The following is a 21,376-nucleotide window of genomic DNA, read 5'->3' as shown; positions in this document are numbered from 1 at the left end:
TACTTCACAAACTCAGGAGAAAGGGAAGTGGAATTATTTTTGTAGTTTCACATTTTAAACAACTATAACGAAACACTCGAAGTGTTTTTAGCTGCTGCTGAATGCGATAGCAGCAGCTAAAAACACTTCGAGTGTTTCGTTGTAGTTGTAGCTAAAACCTGCCTGATTCTTATGCCCTCCTGAAATTACAGGGCTGGATGATACACCTGTGCTCCTGCAAGCCTTCGGGTATGGTATATGAATGCGATAGCAGCAACTAGAGAGGAGACTCCGAACCTAGCGATTGCTCGAAACATGTACCATACCCGAAGGCTTGCAGGAGCACAGGTGTATCATGCCCTCCTGAAATTACAGGGCTGGATAAGAATCAGGCAGATTTTGCTACAAGATCAGCAAAAATGCAGCTCTGTAGAGTTTGCACATATGTAATCTCGTGCTTTTTGCACAGATTCCAACATGCAGATGCTTTTAGAAATCCGCCCCGCCCGCGACATAAATCATGATCGGAAGCAGCGTGTGCACAATATATAGAATATATTGTCTTACTGAGGAGGCAAAACTTTGGACATTTGCTATTTGCCTCACTCAGAACTGGAGGTCAAATGAATAAGGCTTGATCTAAAACCAAGAGACAAGCTGTGATCTTGGTGATTTAGTATAACCTTGAATTCATTATTATCCTTCATGTCGCATTTTTAGTTTCTAGAAATCAGACACGGGGGCGGGAGGAGGGGAAAATCAATATTTTATACTGTAGCAGTATAGTAGTGTCAACTTTTAGGACCGTTTAGGACGTTCATTCATTCTGCATTATTTATGGGAGTAAAAACTCGCACTGATGCAAATAAAAGTGCCTGACAGATTTCAGGACTGTGCAGTCACTTGCGGAACGTCTTTCCGTTTGCCTTCCAGCTGTGTTTTAGAGTTAGTCTTGCGCTAAGCCTGGTATCAAAATAGAATAGATAAAAAATAAAATACTTGTGGAAGTAGCTTCGCGTTTTCATCCTGCCACTCAGGTGCTGCATCCAAAGCCTCCCTTCGAAGGTGCGCCTGGAACGGACTGTAAAACCGATTGTCCAGGTGTGACTATCACCCGTAAGCCGTTCTTCGGCCTTGTCAGTGCAGATGATTGCGCCCTTGGCTAAACACTAGGTGATTACAAACCAAAGCGGGCTGCTCGCTGACTTTGAGGATTGGGACTGTTTTTTGCAATATTGTACTGCTTTTGCTGCCCCCTTTTGCCCTTTGCGCTGGCTCTGGTTGTCCAGGGACTCGGTGTCCAAGTGTCTCGGATTTCCAAACTTTTTCTTTGCACTCAGTGACTAGAGAGGAGGAGTCGGCCTTAAAACAAAGCAAACCCCCCCGCGTTTAACACAGATCAGTTATTTAGGAGGGACATGGACAGGGCAAGCCGGGAGACTGTCTCAGATCCACACACAAAAGCGGGAATCAAAAGGCGCAGCAGCAGCTGCCCGCTCCTTTCAGCACCGCTGTCCCGGGACAGGGCAAAGCGCGAGCACTGCACGCACCCGCTAAACTCAGAGCCTTGGCCAAGCAGCAGCTGCCCTGCACGCCGGTTCTTCTTTGCAGCTCGGTGTCTGTTAAGTCCTCCTCCTGTTTTCAGATTCTTGCTGCGTAGCGTCCCGGAGCAGAGGCGGCAGCTCCCTGCCAGCCGATGGTGAACATGCCCAAGGGCCCCCAGGAAGACTCGGACTGCGTGTGCTCTTACGGGATGAAGCTAACCTGGGATATCAATGACCCCAAACTGCCTCAGGTAGAAGGGAGAGAAGGGTGGTTGCTGCTGGGGGTTGAGGGAGCAGGGATTTGATCTCTCACGGCGATGCTCTTCGCTCGGCTGCAGCCAGCCTAGAATGAATGAGTCACTGCCCCAACTGAACAGCTAGCATTTGCCTATACAGAATTCAAGCACTTCTTTAAAGCTAACAAGGACGTACTTCAGAACTGTACAGCCTTCTACCGTGGCTACCTCGGGGGTCGGGGCACTTTGAAGTCCCATGCACAGGAGACGTAGATCCTGGACTCTAGAGTAAAGGTTTTAATAGAACTGGTTACAGCTCAGAGTTTGCCTCATATTGGCAAATTAGATCGGTGAGGTTAAATGGATTGGGGAATCGGAATGTAGACAACTAGGAATCTGAAGTTGTAAAGGAAAGAAACTAGAATTATTCTTCTTCTATGTTTGTTTGCTCAATGGTTTTGATCTTTGTAGTTTCTGAAAATTGTCAGAAAAGAAACGAGATCTCACAGTGATCATCACTATATTTTAATTCTGTGCTAACAAGAAATTATACCTGACTTGTTTCTTTTCAAAGGGATAGACGGTGTATGTTTGGATAGTTTTGTGCCTGGTGATATCATTGTATATTTGTTTATCAGGTTACTTTACTTAGACTGGTATAAACTGAGAAAGACAAGGTGGGTGGGGTAATATCTTTTACTGGACCAACTTCTGTTGGTAAGAGAGCGCTGATTTCCATCTACAGAGTGCTGGGAAAGGTACTCAGAAGTGCCGCAGCTCAATACAAGGTGGGGCATATTGTTAAGCATGTGAATATCAACTAGTGATTTGTTGAGAATGATGGGGGACAGTCATATTTTAATCCTTCTTTATAATGATATTCAGATACTTCCATATATATTTAAGTGCTTAGAAAATATTTGAGTGTCATAGAAAGCCCTCCTTAAATAAGTTTTAAATTAGCTATTACAGTAGGTCCAGTGGCGAAATGGTTCTCAAGGATTTCCAGACCAAGGTTTAAACAGAAGTAAAGTTTCAGGACCCTCTTGCCCCGTAGCTATAAAGAAAGGGAGGCTGGTCTCAACCTCCCTGAAACCTGTTTTAGACAAACACACACGCACGCACCCTGTGGTTGCGACCCCAAGTACGAGAGTTCATGCAATAGGGGATGAAGCTGGAAGAAGAGATTTCCGGACTTTACTTACACTTTTAGCCTAAGAACTTTCAGTCTGGTTGGAGTCTATATCATTCAAAAACGAATGGGTTCGAGAATGTTTTCTGCTGAGGAAGAATTCAGTAGTATGGAACATTAAGAGCCTGATTCTGCGAAAGATTACTCACACAAGGAGTCCCATTGAAATCAGTTAGACTACTCAGGTGATATTTACTTCACTGGGATTCCGTGCCTGACTAAAGTTGCTTCTGTGCATACATTTTTGCAGTATCAGGACCTCAACGTCCAACTTACAAGTATAGAGTGAGAGTTTAAAACCATCGATTTGCATCGTTATAAAAGACAACGTTGTGCATTCCTGGTTTCATTCAAATCAATGGCAAAACTCCCATCAATTTCAATGGTGTCAGGATTTTGCCTAATTTGTTGCTCCAAGTAATAGAGGGATTATGGAGAAGAATTTTAAGGCTTTCCATAGTCACGAAGTAGGTTTATCTGGAAAAATCAGAAATTGATTCTCGTGATTCAAAAAATCTTGTCTGATAGACCTTATGATACAACATAAGTTAAAACCTTCTCTCCAAATCCTTAATTTTTTCAGAAACTGCCTTGCTTGACTCTTCAGTTATGCAGGCAATCTGAAACTGTAAAAGGTACTTCAATCTAACAAGGGGGGAAACCATATATTCCTGCACATGGGTAAAGCAATACAATCATAGAATGGAAAAAAAAATAATGAATTTAAGAGCTTAGTTTATATCATTTGGAATTACAATTTCATTATAGCTTCTGATAAAGTTGTGTGTTATGATTAATGAGAATAAATATTTCCATTTTCAAATGTAAAATGATATCTTGATAGAGACAAGGTAGGTGAGGTAATATCTTTATTGAACCAGCTTCTGTTGCTGGAGGATACAAGATTTCCAGGTGCACAAAGCTCTTTTTCAGTCCTGGGAAGAAAGCAGAGTGTCTGAGCTAAATATCTTGATGTCCATCATTGCTTATAGAACAATTAGTAATAAAAAGTCAGACTTGACGGATGATGATTTGAACAGCCCTGGATGAATTTTTTTTCTCCTTTAAATCTTAGCTGCCTTTGACATCTCTTTGTTAGAAGATGGTGTCTGTCATTATTCAAATAATTTAAAATGTTTTACAAGTTTGTTGAATTATCTAGTGGTTTAATAGATTTTAATATTTAATACATCATTCTGGATTTTTAAATAATGGTTTAGCCCCCAGTAGCTTGTTTCTTTTAAAATCTATTTTTGTAGTCCCTAAAGCTTGCCATTTAATCATTTGGGTGCTAATCCTGCAAACACTTATGGGCAAGCTTAATTTCATGCATATGTGTAGTCCAACTGAGTACACAGGAATCACAGGCATAAAGTTAAGCAAATGACTAAGTTTTGCTGGATCAGGATCTTACTTTTCTTTACTATAACAAAGAAAATGTTTTCAAAAAGATTTTCATTCTATCATTTTTCTAATAAATTACATTTTATTGGCAAATCTTTGAAAACAAGTCTTAATATCCCAATTTCAAAACATGCTTCTTTTAAACCTATTGAGTATATTCCACAAATATATATTATTTATACTTATAATCAACTAACATTATTTTGGTGGAGGGTCTTTTCAAGCCTTATTAAATACATTTTAAGTAATAATGACATAATCAAAACTTTTACTTAGAATATTTCTGGTTTTTATTAATCTGTAAATCCTAAATCCTGAAATGGGTATAGCATAAGAGAATGAGAGCTGGATTTTATTTATCCTAAGGCATCAAACTGTTTATTAAGTTCCTGTTGCTGGCCAATCAGTTACAACTGTGTAAACCAAAGAGTACTGTATTGCAAAGAAGTCGCTGATCACAGACTGTTTTATTATGGGTGGAGTTGGGCAAGATGGAAAGAGCTCAGTTTGATTCTCACAACCCAGATTGAGCTTACAGGACTGGCAGTTTTTAAAAAAAATTCTTTTTGCTTGTACATTGAGCACATTTGATTTAGAGTTATTGAGAGGCAATAGACACGGGACCCGACAATGTTATTTTTACAGAATTATGTTTTAGAATAGAACTGTGCTTTAAGGACAGTATTATTTCCGTTTGTTGTTCTAAGTTTACGTCTCTTTAACTTCCTCAGGTAACTTCTTGTTACATATAATGGGACAGGATAAAAAGGATAGACTGAGTAGTTTTTACTATGCTGAGGTACTCTGTTAATACGTTCTCATTCTTTCTCGCTGGTCTCCACTTCCCCCTTCCTTTCTATTGTTGCCCCTCTCCCCTAACCCAACTGTGGTACAGGAGCCCAAGCACTTGGATGGCTTCCAGGAGTGGCCAGATGGCTATGTGCGATTTATCTACTCTGTCGAGGACAAGAACGCACAGCGGCATCTCAGCGGCTGGGCCATGCGCAACACCAATAATCACAACTGCCAGATCCTCAAGAAGTCCTGCCTTGGAGTGGTGGTTTGTGCCAGGAACTGCATGCTGCCAGATGGTACCAGGCTGCAGCTCCGACCTGCTATCTGTGACAAGGCACGCCAGAAGCAACAAAGTGAGAGAAGTCTGAGGGGCGGGACTCCAAAGGCTGAACCATTCTTTTCAATTGGGCCTGATTTCAGGCCCAAATGAACCTAATTCCCACTCACAGACAGAGCTGACTTATCCTGCTTATATTATTAGTGGCAAAAAGTGTGTTAAAACAGTAGCTCCAAATTTCAAAAATGTGTGTGTCTGGTAGATAGTTCAGCAGAGATGGTCCTACATAATGGAGTCATATTTAAATCTAAACATCCCTGATGTCCAAAGTGAATACATCAAGTATTTATCTCGAGCCCTTTAGTATATACCACATATACTCGTTCATAAGCCGAATATTTTTGGTAAAAAAGTGACACATCAAAGAGTGAGAGTCAGCTTATAAATGGGTCTACACCAAAATTTGATGATTTTAAACTCTATAGAATCATTGAATATCTAATACATTGTTGTTTTGTTTACCTGGTGCACCACTTCCCGCAGCTCCCATTGGCTGGAAACGGCAAACCGCGGCAACAGGGAGCTGAGGGGCTCCATGCCTGCAGATGCTCCAGGTGTAAACAAAACGTCCCGCCAGCAGCTTACCCTGATGGGCCGGGAGCCAAAGTTTGCCAACCCCTGAAATACAGGGTCAGCTTATGAAAGGGTCATGCAATTTTTGCTATTTTTACCTAACTATCTTGGGGGATCAGTTTATGAACCAACGGCTAATGAACGAGTATATACATGAGTTCAGCTATGCTTCTTAGTGTACCTTATATTGCTTGAGTATTATACTTTGATTTGGAGTTTAATTGAAGGATCAGTTATAGAGTGATTGAACCAGACAGTGTTCTCAGCTGATTTCTCCATTTTAACCATGCTCTTCAATATCGGCCTTATCTGATTTCACAGAGAAAGCCTGTCCAAACTGTAACTCAGCCCTAGAGATAATTCCTTGCCGGGGACACAGTGGCTACCCAGTCACTAACTTTTGGAGGCTTGATGGCAAGGCAATATTTTTCCAGGTAAGATATAAATAGTCCTTAAGCTTACTTTACTTCTTGTTATTGCTATGGATTTATAAAAGCTCTTGATGAATGTTACATTCAATTACAGTCATGAGGCTTGTTCTTACCTTTACACATTTCTTACAATAGAATTTCATTAAAGGCCTAATGCTGTCGTCCTTGCATAGAGAGGACTCCCAGCCCTTAACATGGACTAAATCCCATATTACTTAAAGAAGAAACTCTCCTGCTGAATTTCATGCATAAACGGTATGAAATCAAGTAAAATGGGAGATTTGCCTGCACAAGGACTGACCAGGATGTAAATATGTCTATTAGTTAGATTTTACCACATTACAAGAACTTTCATTTAATTGTTTGATTAATTCACTGTGTAGGAATTAACATCAGTGGTCTATGCTTAATATTTAACTTTTACTGAACTAAGAGGAAAATGAAAGGAAATCTTGGTACACTGGATAAATATGATTACTCTGATCATGTTCCCTAAACCTCTGTGTGTTCCAAAATATCCCATTTTACTGTTCAAAATGTTACTTCACAGCAGGGCAGAAACTGAAAAGCATATTTCTTTAGTAGAATAGTCACAGATTACAAACAATTTTACTCTTTCTATTCAATACAGGGAGATTTTTATACACTATTTTAGTTATTCCTATACTTAACTTTACCTAGCTGAGTAGTGCCATTGAAGTTAATGGGACTATGCTTGTGAGAAAAGATAAGCATGAGCATAACTGTTTGCAAGACTGGGGCCTAAATCTAAAGAGACCATTTCACTGATCCTCATTAGTGCTGGTCACTTTTTAAAACTTAACTGGCCCGAGTAGCATTTAGATTAAATATCCATATTTAATATGAACATTCGTAAATTAAATAGCAAAATAATAGTATCCTATAGCAGATGTTTGTCATTTCAGCACATGAGGTTTCTTTCTTCACCAGTAGGTTCATATTACAATAGTGATCATCTGGATAGGGTTCTACAGTTTTTTTTTAAACAAGCCAAAAGCCCATTCCTGCAAACGCTTCAGCATGTAAATAGTCTCATTGACTTCAAAAAGGATCAGGGTCTAAAACTAAGAAAAAAATGGCAACCTTTCAGAAGTGGTGTGCCGAGTCTTCATTTATTCACTCTAATTTAAGGTTTCATGTGCCAGTAATACATGTTAATGTTTGCAGATGGTCTCTTTCTATAACTCTATAATATATAACTGAACTATTGTTGTATGTGAAGTAAATGAGGTTTTTAAAGTGTATAAGAAGCTTCATTTAAAATTAAATTAAAATGCCACTGAAAAAGTCAGCTTGTGTGCCACCTTCAGCACACATGCCATAGGTTGCCTACCCCTGTTCTACAGAATGCATTTCAGTTCTGCTTGAGAAGAGTTGTTTTTAAAGTAAAGAATGTTTGTCAGTGAGTACAGTGCAAGCTCTTTAAAGCTGATGTATACTGTTTTAACGGTGGCTGTTATGAAGCAGAACTAAGATTTTGAACTGCAGAACTCCTAATCTTTCCTCTCAAATCCTCTTGGCTACTCCTGAGCTCCATGGACAACATTTGTATTCCCCTTCATCCAAATCCAGAATTTTGGAGTTGTATTTGACTCCTCCCTCCCTTTTCCTTCTCACCCACATTTGCACAAGCAAATCACATTGCTTAATTCTTCACAGCATCACTAATATGCCATCTCCTTCTCCTCTCCACTCTAATGGCTAAATTACTGGCCCATGCTAAGGTCATCTCACACCTTGCACTGAAATTTTCTCTCCAGTCTTCTTTTGCTACTAACTTCACCACTTTCCAACCCATCCATAATACTGTTACCAAAATCATTAATCTCCCGTATCACTGCAACCATGACACGTTTTCCTTAGTGTCATTTCTCTGGCTCCCCATAGTGCTGCCCATCAAGTTCAAGCTTCACAGCTTTGTTCTTAAGTCTCTTTATCACATCTACATCTATATGTCTGAGCTAATCCCCGTTTGTATTCCATATCAGCCACCCCCGAACTCCTTTGCCCGCAATGCCAACCTTGATACACTCTCTGCTTCCTTCTGTCACAAACATTTCCATGCTCTCTGCTGTGCGGGCCCTTTTGCTTGGGATACCCTTTCAAAATCTATTCTTCAACCTCCATCTGCACCTCAGCTCGTTCACTCCTAAAAACTCATGTATACAGCATTGATTAAAACAATTCTTTACCTTGTTGTTTAAAAATAGATACGGTACACAAAACATTTGAACTATGAAGCCATCTGTCTGCTTACCTGAGTAACCATGTCATCATGCCTCCATCACACAGATTCCTCTGTCTCCCCTTCCTAGGGGAGCTGGAACAATTTGTATAGTGGGGGTGCTGAGAACCATTGAACCAAACTGTAAACCCTGCATATAAAGGAAATCACTTCAAGCCAAGAGAGTGTGGCCACGCCCCCAGCACCCCCAGTTCCAGCACCTATGCCCCTTCCTGGTGTATGTTACACTTGTCTAATAAGTCCATTGTTTAGACTGTAAGCTGTTTGAGCATGCACTTTTCTATCTTTTCTGTGAAGCACCGAGCATTCTCGTGGGTGCTATAAAATAACCATAAGCTTTAATTGCCTACTTATTAATGTCTTTAGATAAGTGAATTATCAATGTGTTAACACTACTGCAGGCCAAAGGAGTCCATGACCACCCTAGACCAGAGAGTAAATCAGAGACAGAGGCAAGAAGAAGTGCCATTAAGAAACAAGTGTCCTCTTCTCACCTTTCCCAGAAAAAGAGGCTTATAGACTCGGAGGTAACTGTAGATCTGCATTTTCATTACAAAGATGTTGTAACCATGTACTGTGAGTCATACAGTATAACAAAATCCTTACAAGACACCTCAGCAGCTTGCTTTGCTCCTATGCACAGAGGGGGTTGTTAAAGCAGTGAAGAGGCTGTCAAAGATGCAATGAGCAATAATACAAGTAAGCCTATAGAGCTGTGTGTGCATGTGTACAATATTTATTTCTGGATCTCAAAGACCTGTTTTCATATTCTTTTCAGACAAGAAGGTATCATGATAGCAGTGGTCATTTCAACAACATTCATCATTTGTCATGCATGGAAGGCCCAGAAAAATTCAGTATCATTACAGACACCAGCTTCCCAATTCCAACTCAGCCTCACCCTGCATTTCAAAATACAGACCCTTACAAAGCTACTTATGACTCAGCCAGCTTCCAAGGGGACATGGCATCACCATTCCAAAAGCATCCTAACCCAAGAATCTTTCTACCTAGGCCTGGGGACTATGAATTTGAAGTTCCTAGTTATATAAATTCCAGCTCATATCCAACATTTTACAAAGATTTGGCAAATACCCCAGTGAATACAGACTCCCTTAATTTGACTGGACTTCAGTATAATGGTAATTCATTGAATGCCCACGATAAACACTTTGATAGTGGACATCATGGGCCGAAACAAATTTTTGGGAAAACTGGTTATGGAGATAGGAGTGACTATGGACAGATTCAAGCAAATGCTAATCCCCCTTACTACAGTGGGGAGTATCCTTGCAGGTATGGTAGCAATTCCTCTCCAGCTGCCACAGCTTTACAAACTGTTATCACTACAACTACTAAAGTATCCTACCAGCCCTACAAGCCCTCTATGGTGAAGTACAGTGACAACATGTGTGATGTAAAAAATCCTCAGAACTGTACCTATACAGCAGAAAACATCTCAGGAACTGTTTATCCTGGGATAAAGATTCAAGAAGACTATGGTGTGGTCAAACCAGCTTTGCTTTACCAGCACAATCCAGTTCCCACAAAGTCAGAACAAGGGGAGACTGTGGATACGTATCAGTATGGGCCAAACCCAGGAAACAGCTGCTCTGAGCATGAAGGACAGTCATTCAGATTTGAGAGTGGTGAATACTAAATGCCATTAATACTAATAATGTGAATACTAAACCCTGGTGATTGGGAGTTAGAGTGATCAGATACCAAGTGTGAAAATCAGGACACATTTTTTCAGGGGGGTATAGCTGCATATATATAAGACAAAGCCCCTCATATTGGGTGGTCCTGATAACATGGGGCAGTTTGGTCATGCTATGGGGAGTCTGAGGAATGGAAAGCAAGCAATACATTAGGGCAATTTACTTATTCATGACATATGCCTTTGTGAAGATCTGCTGGCTGTCTCAGGTCCCATCCATGCACAAAAGTTCAAATCAGTCCCTTTTAGTCTCTCACATGGAGTGAGAGTGAGGCCTAATCCAAAATATGGCCCCACACTGAGCCAGGACAGGGTTAATGATGTGTTTTGGAGACAGGGAGTTAATACCCCCCCCTTTGCAACACCTGCCAAAAATGTCAAGCCTTGAGGGAGGGCCCTTCATCTGTGACTAATAATCAGCAGATAAGAAGAAATAAGAACAGAGGGGACTCAGTTTATGAAGACTGCAGCGAGCTGGTGAGAGGAGACACAATGGGAGGTTGGGTTCCTCAAAGAAGGAGAAAATCTCTTGATAGTATGTTTGCCAATGTCATGTGTAGGAAAGACTAGCTTAGGTTTCCTGGAAGGAAAGGGAAAGCCTAGCAATGTACTTATGTCCCTCTTTGCTTCCCTGTGTTAAGTCTAAAGGCTGTCCAGTCGTCCCACCAGAAAAGGAAGACCTAGATAGGGACTAGATCAGTGGTTTTCAATCTGTGGTCCGCGGACACCTACGGCTCTACAGACTATGTCTAAGATTTCCAAAGGGGTCTGCACCTCCATTCAAAATATTTTAGGGGTCCACAAATGAAAAAAAGGTTGAAAACCACTGAACTAGATGACTCTGAGACTGACCCTGATCAATACCTGGCTTGGAAGCAATAAGACCTGTAGGCATTTTTTCCCAACATCACACAAAGATGTGTCTTTCTTCTTGACTCCAGCTGGAGCCAGCTGGCATTCTACTGATGCAGCACTTGCACATATGGTTTTATTAAATCATTTACCACGTGACTCTCTCTGTTTAAACTGGCTGGGGAAACTGACCACACCTTCATGACCTCCAGGTTTTATCATAATCACTCATTATAGATAAAACAAAGCTCCATCTGATAAAAAAAAAATGCAGCAGCCCACCTGTTTAGCAACACTGATCACCACGAACATATCAGTCTTGTGCTCCATTCTCTGCCCTGGCTCCGCACTGAATGCAGAGTCACATGGAAGGTCTCTTTTTTGGATGAGACATAGCTACCTGAGTGATCACCTCTCCCTTTTCCACCATAATCTCCCATGACAACTATGTTCTACTGGAAAAATGAAAGAAGTCAACCAAAAGTGGGAGGCTTGTGTGTGCGAGAGACAGAACTTACACAGGAGCTAATGCTAAACAAAGGACACACATAGACACAAACCCCCAAATCCTATAAACTAAACAAGCTAGTTCTCCTATAGGCTGAGAAAGAAAATAGAAAAAGCTGCTGTTATTTCTATTCTTAAATATTTGGAAAAACACTCAGATAGATAACCTCCATCACCATACTAAGTACTTAGAAAGAAAAAAAATAACTTAAAAAGGACTCTGTGTGAACATGGTGTGTTCTAACACAGTTTGAACTCGAGTATGTACAGGTCATTTCTGTGTGTTAGTTACCAACACCCCAATCCACAAAAGTACTTAGGTTCTTAAACCCAGACTTAGGCACCTACGTCTCTGAGATTCACAAAACTGCTGCCAAACCTGTAGATGCCTAAACTTACTCGGGCTCCTAAGGTTTCATGGTAAAAATTCCCTCAGCACCTAATATTCTGTCTCTGAGCATGTGCACTGCTGTGTCCTTCTAGGCATCTGGATGCCTAAGCCCCACTGTGATTTACAACCCAGGGGAAGACAGGCATTCCTCTGCCTAAGTTGCATGCAGGGCCTGATCCAGTAGGTGTGCTCCAAGGTCGCCTACCAGATTGGGTCTCATTCAGAATCTGGAAGCCTGGGCTTCCTCCCCCCTCTAGGGCCCAGACACCCCCTACCTCAGCCCTGTAGGTAAGGGGACTCAGGTTTCTCTCTCTTGCCCTGCTCTCTGTGTGTGGGGCCAGCCTGCCTCTCGCTCTGGGAAGGCATGCACCCCATGCCTCTGCTCTTGGGCAAGCGCCTTGGACTTTCTCTGGAAGAATGTGTGTGTACACATGTACTTCCATCTCTCCTCCCACTCTAAGCAAAGATTGCTCTCATTCTGCCCCTCTGTTCTGGGATGGGTCAGGAAGATGTTCTGCCCAAGGCAGAGTCATCCCTTTTGCCTCCAGGATCCTCTCATAAAGGGAGGTTGACTTTTCTCTCTCTCTTTTGTGAGGCAGACTCACCCCCCCAACACACACAACCTCTCCCTGGGGAAATGGGGTCTAGGCTGCCTACCCAGCTATCATCTCCACCACCGCACACTTTCACCAGTGACCCTGGGCTCTACCAAACCTTATCGGGCTTCTCCACTTCAGCTCCTGTTTTTCCCTTTTCTTGCCCATCTGTGCATTTGTGAGAGACAGGGGTTTAGGTTTTCCCCTTCCTACATTTTCTAGGAAGGAGAAACCCTTCTCCCCCTTTGCAAAGTCTAGTAATGTCCAGGCTTCCTCCCCTCTCACAGGGCAGAGACACTGATAGGTCTACTGTACAGGGAAACAGGTGGCTAATTATTAGGGTACACTACTGTTTTGAATGAAATTGACTTAGTACTAATGAATGTAAGAGGTGTTATGAGCAATATAAGAAAATGGTGATGTTTACCTTACCTTATCTGTAGTGCTAGACCAAATAAAAAACATACTGGCGACAGCTGCATTCATTCTCCCCTTTACTGCTCTCACATATGAATGTCAGGGACAAAATATCTGCACATCAACACTTTGGATCAGAGGACAGATAAAACACACTCCCATATTTAATCTGCTTTGAAAAATACGCACCATAAAGACAATTGCAACCCCAACAACAGTTTAACGCTAAGATCAAGTGTCTACTTGTTTGTTTATACATTCACAGAATTCACTTTAAAAGCATCTCTCTTAGGCCAAGCAGCATCCTGGAAGGAGAAATGCTCCCCTTCAGTCCTTATAAGCCACTCCCTTTCCATTAACGTTTGGTTTCTGGTCCTGTCTCAAGCAGATGAACTGGAAGCCTCATCAGCCCACATTGCATTTTATGCTGTACGTCTTTGTCTAGCAAATTCCAGTTATTAAGGCAAAGCCTTAGAAAGTGGTAGCTTTGGAGCCTCAGCCACCTGAAGCTAAAAGTTCAGATAAACTATGAGGGCACTGCTGAGTAAAAGTGCCACCTGTCCCCATATCCAGGCTGCCCTTTAAATGAAACGGAGCATTGGCTTAATGGCAAAATTTTCAAGCCCTATTTTTAAATGGATCCAACCCACGAATGTCAGCCTAACTGTTTACAAATATGGTTACAAGCTGCCACAAGCCAGCTGAGTTCTCTTTCAGCCTCAGTTTTTTGTCTAACCCCAAGAGATAGCTTGATGCTGTTTTCAAACAAGCCACAGAAATAAACTGAATGATATGCCTACACTCGTACATTGTTTTGTGGTCCATCTTAGTCTTACTGCTATCTTCAGTGACAAAGGACTATATTGGTAAAGACTAAAGAGAAGGATGGTCTAATGGTTAGTGTGATAGCCCAGGCCTTGGGAGGCCTGAATTGAAGTCCCTGCTCCACCACAGGTTTCCTGTGTGACTTTGAGCAAGTCATTTAACTTCTTTCTACCTCATTTCCCCCTTTGTTTGGGGATAATAGTACTTCACTATTTTTGTATTGTAAATACATTAAAGATGGGAGATGCTCAGATACTGTGGTAATAGAGACCATGTAAATACCTCACAGATAGATGTATAACTAATATTAGAGTTGCCACCATCCCTCTAGTTGTACACACAAAGTACCATTTTTCTTCCAAGATGTAGGGTCAAATTCTGTTCTCAGCTACACCAGTGGAAACTAGAGTTACTCTGTGGAAGTAAATGGTGTAAGAGAACAAAACTTACCTTGTATGCCTTTTTCTCCCCTCCATTTTTTTTAGGGGAAGCTTAGGGGGCCACTTAGGGATCTGGGGCAAAATCAATACTTGGTCCTGCTAATGAAGGCAGGGGGCTGGACTTGATGACCTTTCAAGGTCCCTTCCAGCTCTGTGAGATAGGTATATCTCCATATATTATAATACAACAGAGTTATACTTGCTCATGAAAGAAATAAGTGTTTTCTGGAGAGCCCCACTTAACAGAATGTGCAGTGCTTTTCTTGGGATGCTGTAGAGTTTTCTAAAGGGCCAGCTGGCTTAATGGATGGCCCACCACAAGTTTAACAGCTCTTTTCCACAACTATGGAGCCAAAACATGCTTTTAGATGTACCTACATAGTTTCTTACTATCAATGGCAGCCATGCATGTATCTAGGGGAATTTGGAATGCTATTTTTTGACATGTCATTCCGTAAAGGTGAGAATGGAAGATTAATCACTGTAGTTGGATAGAAGTTTAATACATGTCTGCAGCAGAATCAATGAGAATATTGTATTGTTTTATGTCTGATTAGCTGGATGTTCTGCCAGACTTCACCTCCGAGGAAAAGATGGCAGGCACAGAATATCTAACCTGGCATTGTGCAGTCATTACAGAGCCTTTCCCATGCAGAATAAGGCATATCCTCTACAATGCTGGACAAAAGGAAGTTTACAGAGTTTCTGTGGCCCCTGAAACCATGAGGCTCATTATTCTATACTGGATGGGTCCTTAACGAATAAGACTAATTTCAAACTCCGCATGTAAAGACAGAATGGCATTTTTGGAGTGGTGGGGTTGAAATGGTGTTGTTGGGCTCCTCAACAAAAATGAAGTCAGTGGGCTCTGCAAGTAGTCAGCATCTTAGAAGCCTTAATATGGAGCCTGGCTTTAGGAACCAATGTATGTGCCTCCATTTTCCCACCTGTATAATAGGGTTGATATTTGCCTATTGTACAGAAGCATTGGGAAGATTGATTAATGGTTGTTGTACAGTATTGTGTTTAGAATTGTGCAAAATGTTGAGCGCATTTTAACCTGACATCTCAAAGAGGGAATGCAGGAGTCCCAATTCTTCACTGAAATCCGTGGGCCTATACAGGTGTAAATCAGTACAGCACAGATTGTAGCTCATATTGTGCAAACTCACACAAACAGAAGCCAAATAAAGTTTGCAGAACCCCCACGGAGTTTCGCACCGTTTGAATAATGAAGGACAAGTTTTGTTAAGAGCTAGGTTTCTAGTACACAGGTTGGAATGACACAGGGTGTTGATATCTTTAAAGATCACAAGCAAAGAAGCGTCACCATCAGCTTTCAACGGAAAATAAGAACTGTTGGCTCTGTGCATATTTTTGTGTAAAATGAGTAGGGAAGCAGGTGCAGGAAGATGCTCTCTCAGGTCCTTTTGCAGGGGTTGCAAAGTGCATTGCTCTTCATGGATCTCTTAGTCCCAGGCTGTTATCTTTCGTTCAGTGTCCTGGTTCATAGCGAGAGCAAAGCACATTACCTTTGTTATGTCTATAGGATGAAATGAAGTGCTAATTGATTGGCATATGTTGTTGGCCCCACTCCTTTGTGATGTATTGCTATTTGGTGTAAATAAGGACAGTGCCTCCTGAGATCGTTCTGTCCTTTTATGCGTGAAACACTAAGGACAAGTACCAAAGCAGAAAACATGAACAGAAACAAGTAATTGATAACTAGGCCTGATCTTATATTTGCTCCACCCGTAAAACTACCATTCAAGTCAATTCAAGACCAGTTCTATAGCTTATTCCAAAGCACTTCAATATTATTAATCATGTTGATTACAGTAGTGCCTAGGGACCAACCAAGAACAGAGCCTGTAGAGGGGTGGGACCGGGGCTCAACTCTCCCTGAGGGCAGAGAGGAGCCACACCGGCTCACCACATGCTGTCGGCGTGGTCCCTTGGCTTCAGGGTTGAGGCAACAACGCCGAGTCGCTGGGGAGTTCGGGCCTTCCTCTGCAAGGCTGAACAGCAATAGTCGGGCTTCCCAGAGTTAATAGGCTCAGGCCCTCAGGCAGGGCTGAGCAGGAAGTTAATAGGCAGGGCTGAACAGTAAGGTAACCGGTAGGAAAGGCCTCCTCAGCCCAGGAGGGAGGGGGAGTCTGCCACCTCTGGAAGGATGGCAGGGGGGACGCAGGCCCTCCCACTCCACTGCGTCCCAGCCCGGGGCCCTAGCAGCGGCAAGGATTCGCTGCAGTCAGTGGGGGTCCTGGCCACAACACACTGACATAGGCTCAGGTATATCTACAGCCTGACTGGGGTCGGCTACCCCCGGGCCACTTCCAATCTCCCCCGCACTGGGTACCTGCCATCCACCGGTGCCATCCGGGGGGTCCCAGACCATGGGTTCCTCAGGATACCAGGTGTTGGGAAGTCCAGGCCACTCCTCTGTGTACCAGGCGTCGGGAAGCTCAGGCAGCTCCTCTAGATGCCGGGCATCGGGAAGCTCAGGCAGCTCCTCCAGGTACCGAGCACGGGGCAGGTCAAGCCAGCACTCCTCCGGGTACCGAACACGGGGCAGGCTGGGCCCGGTGATAGCTCAGGCTCCAGCATTTGTCCTCTCCGGCAGCCTCCCACCAACTGAGCGCTGGGGCCGGGCTTTTATACTTCCTGTCCCACTCCTTGACTTCCGAGGGGCGGGGACAGGCAGTGGTGGCTTCGCCCACTGCTGCGCCTGTTCTGGTTTGTCCCTCTCAGGCGCGGCGGGGAGTGAGGCCTCCTCGCTACAGAGTCCCATAGTGCTAGACACTATATAAACAGGGTAGGCAGTCCATGCCCTGAAGATTTTATAATCTAATGAAAAAGACAAACACGTGGGAGGAGGAAAGCATATAACACATCAGTTTGTGGCTAGCGCCATGTTGGTTCCATGATTATCTATTTACTTGGCATGGGGGTGGGAGTTGTTAGGCTAGGATAAGATAAGTGGAAAGACAATGTAAGGAAGGGTAGGAGGGACTGGTGTAGAGTGAGGCTGAGGTAAATAGACTGTGAGTGAGGAGGCCAATCAGCACAAGTAAGTGAATGTCATTTATTTATTTATTTATTTTAAGAGTAGACACAGATGGACCATATACGGCCCTAGAACTGCATGGACCGCTCCCCTTGGTATCAGTGGTGCTCCCATGAGTTTAATAAGTAGCATATGGCCTTAACAAGCTGAACCTACAAAGACAATTGTGTTGGTAGAACCCGCTGCCCACATGGTTTTCTCTGCAGAATCAGGACCTGAATTTGGACAACTTATCTGTGGTAATGTCCTCTTTCCTTATGCATCACTTCTTTGTCATTTAAAATGTCAATATTCTTACATTTAGTAACTAGTGCTAAAGCAGCATTTAAGGTTGCAAAATCCTATGCAAAGAATTCAGGAAATTTCAAAGCTCTTGCAACATTAATTCAGCAATGTTATATATTTTACAGTATGCATCAATAACCCAGAGTAATAAGGTAAGAATTAAATTTACAAAGCGAAAAAGGAATAGAAAATGTTACATATGTGCAATAGAGTTAAAATAGCTAGAATAATGGATGTTGAGGGGCAGTAGGTTAGTTTTGTATTTATATAAAACATAATGTAAACATTGTGCATATTAAATACAAATTTGAATTGTGTTCTACTCTCCTCACTCTTCAGTCATCGCTTGTCTTCTTAAATGGTAAACAATTTTACCAGGGACTGTGTTTTCCTAGGTGTTTGGATAGCACCTAGCATATCGTGGCTGCTACTGAAATATAAGTAAATAAAAATAACCTTTGCTTTTGAACTTTTCTGATTTATTTAAGTACTTGATCTCACAGCCTTAGTGATGCAGAAATAAATCTGGAGGTGATCAGCTTGTAACTGCAATCAGCTTCCTTTCTCTGTAGCTTTGCCAGCAGAGCCTTTTAGTCTTTAGCATCTAAGTAATAAATAATAAACTAGATGTGCACAAAGCTATTGTTAATCCTGTATTTCCCACACAGTGCTTACATGGAGGAGCAGGTACGAACTTGTGATACTACAGTGCTGGTATGACGGAAGGCCAATGGACCGGAAGCATTCTCACTGGTGCAGAAGTGCCATGAAAACGTGCACTGTCTAACATTTAATTTATATAAGGTTGTCTATTCCCAGCTTCTGACAAACAAGGGATGGGGACACTCAGAGCACGGGGTTGCATCCCTGCCCATCCTGGCTAATAGCCATTGATGGACCTATCCTCCATGAACTTATTGAGCTCTTTTTTGAACCCTCTTATAGTTTCAGCCTTTACAACATCTCCTGGCAATGATTTCCACAAGTTGACTGTGCATTGTGGGAAGAAGTACTTCCTTTTGTTTGTTTTAAACCTGCTGCCTATTAATTTCATTGAGAGACCCATAGTAATTGTGTTATGTGAAGAAGTAAATAATACATCCTTATTCACTTTCTCTACACCTGTCAAGATTTTATAGACCTCTATCATATCCCCCCTTAGTCATCTCTTTTCCAAGCTGAACAGTCCTGGTCTTATTAATCTATCCTCATACAGAAGCTGTTCCATACCCTTAATCATTTTTGTTGCCCTTCTCTGTACCTTTTCCAATTTTAACGTATCTTATCTGAGATGGTGCTACCACATCTGCACACAGTATTCATGATGTATGCATACCATAGATTTACACAGAGGCATTATGATATTTTCTGTCTTATTATCTATCCTTTTCCTAATGATTCCTAACAGCTTTATTCACTACTGCTGCAAATTGAACAGATGTTTTCAGAGAACTATCCACAATGACTTCAAGATCTCTTTCTTGAGTGGTAACAGCTAATTTAGACCACATCATTTTGTATGCATATTGAATTATGTTTTCCAATGTGCATTACTTTGCATTTATCAACACTGAATTTCATCTGGCATTTTGTTGCCCAGTCACCCAGTTTTGTGACATCCCTTTGTAACTCTTTGCAGTCTGCTTTGGACTTAACTATATTGAATAATTTTGTATCATCTGCAAATTTTGCCACCTCACTGTTTACCCCCTTTTCCAGATCATTTATGAGTATGTTGAACAGCATTGGTCCCAGTACAGACCCCTTGGGGACACCACTATTTACCACTTTCCATTCTGAAAACTGACCATTTATTCCTAACCTTGGTTTCATACCTTTTGACCAGTTACTGATCCATGAAAGGACCTTCCCTCTTATCCCATGACAGCTTACTTTGGTGAGAGACCTTGTCAAAGGCATTCTGAAAGTCCAAGTACACTATAGCCACTGGATCATCATAGTTCATGTTTGTTGACCCCCTCAAAGAATTCTAATAAAATGGTGAGGCATGATTTCCCTTTACAAAAACCATGTTGACTCTTTCCTAACAAATTGTGTTCCTCTACGTGTCTGATAATTCTGTTCTTTACTATTGTTTGAACTAACTTGCCTGGTACTGGAGTTAAGCTTACCGGCTGTAATTACTGGGATCACCTCTGGAGACTTTTTTACAAATTGGCATCACATTAGCTATCCTCCAGTCATTTGGTACAGATGCTGATTTAAGTGATAGATTACATACCACAGTTAATAGTTCTGCAATTTCATATCTGAGTTCCTTCAAAACTCTTGGCTGAATACCATTTGGTCCTGGTGACTTATTTAATTTATGAATTTGTTCAAAAACCTCCTCTAATGATACCTAAATCTGGGACAGATCCTCATATTTGTCACCTAAAAGGAATAGCTCAGGGGTGGGAATCTCCCTCACATCCTCTGCAGTCAAGACTGACTCAAAGAATTAATTTAGTTCCGCTACAATGGCCTTATCATTCTTGAGTGCTCCTTTATTCTCAACCATCTAGTGCCCCATTGGTTGTTTAGCAGGCTTCCTGCTTCTGATGTACTTGAAAAAAATTTTGCTCTTAGTTTTTGAGTCTTTGACCAGTTGCTCTTCAAATTCTTTTTTGGCCTGCCTAATTATACCTTTATACTTGACTTGCCAAAGTTTATGCTCCTTTCTGTTTTTCTTTGTAGGATTTAACTTCCAATGTTTAAAGGATGCCTTTTTGCCTCTAACTGCTTCTTTTACTTTGTTGTTTAGCCATGCTGGTACTTTTTTGGTCCTCTTTCTACATTTTTAATTTGGTTTATATATTTAATTTGAGCCTCTATTATGTTGTTTTTTAAAAATTTCCATGCAGTTTGCAGGCATTTCACTTTTGGGACCGTATCTTTTAATTTCTGTTTAACTAGCTTCCTCATTTTTGTGTAGTTCCCCTTTCTGGAGTTAAATGCTATTGTGGTGGGCTTCTTTGGTGTTTCCATCTATTCTCTCAGGGATGTTAAATTTAATTATACTACGGTCACTATTACCAAGTGGTTCAGCTATACTCTCCTCTTGGACCAGATCCTGTGCTCCACTTACAACGAAAACAAGAATTGCCTCTCCTCTTGTGGGTTCCAGGACTAGCTGCTCCAAGAAGCAGTCATTTATGGCATCAACAAACTTTCTCTCTGCATCCTGTCCTGAGGTGACATGTACCCAGTCAATATGGGGATAGCTGAAATCCTCCATTATTACTGAGTTTTCTATTTGTATAGCCTCTCTAATCTCCCTGAGGATTTCACAGTCAACGTTTGACTGTGATTTCTTTCACATATAGTGCCACTCCCCAGCCTGTCTGACCTAGTCCATCACTCCTATATATTTTGTACCCTGGTATTACTGTGTCCCATTGATTAACATTCCACCAAGTTTTTGTGATGTCTATTACATTAATATCCTCATTTAATACCATGCACTCAAGTTCACCCATCTTAGTATTTAAACTTCTATCATTTGTATATAAGCACTTA

The 21,376-nt window shown here is 41.7% G+C and overlaps 1 protein-coding gene across 1 annotated transcript; it reads left to right on the top strand.

Moving 5' to 3' along the window:
* The first annotated feature begins 1,675 nt into the window (after positions 1–1,675).
* GCM2 (glial cells missing transcription factor 2) lies at positions 1,676–10,417 on the top strand. Its single transcript, XM_032786914.2, has 5 exons — positions 1,676–1,774; positions 5,251–5,503; positions 6,382–6,494; positions 9,159–9,284; positions 9,536–10,417. Exons 1-5 carry the CDS (start codon positions 1,676–1,678, stop codon positions 10,415–10,417), a joined length of 1,473 nt encoding a protein of 490 aa, XP_032642805.2.
* Positions 10,418–21,376: the final 10,959 nt, after the last annotated feature.

This window comes from Chelonoidis abingdonii, chromosome 2 (assembly GCF_003597395.2).
Source record: "Chelonoidis abingdonii isolate Lonesome George chromosome 2, CheloAbing_2.0, whole genome shotgun sequence".
Lineage (NCBI taxonomy): Eukaryota > Metazoa > Chordata > Testudines > Testudinidae > Chelonoidis > Chelonoidis abingdonii.
The sequence above is the reverse complement of the archived record's forward strand: the minus strand, read 5'-3'. Positions and strand labels throughout refer to the sequence as shown.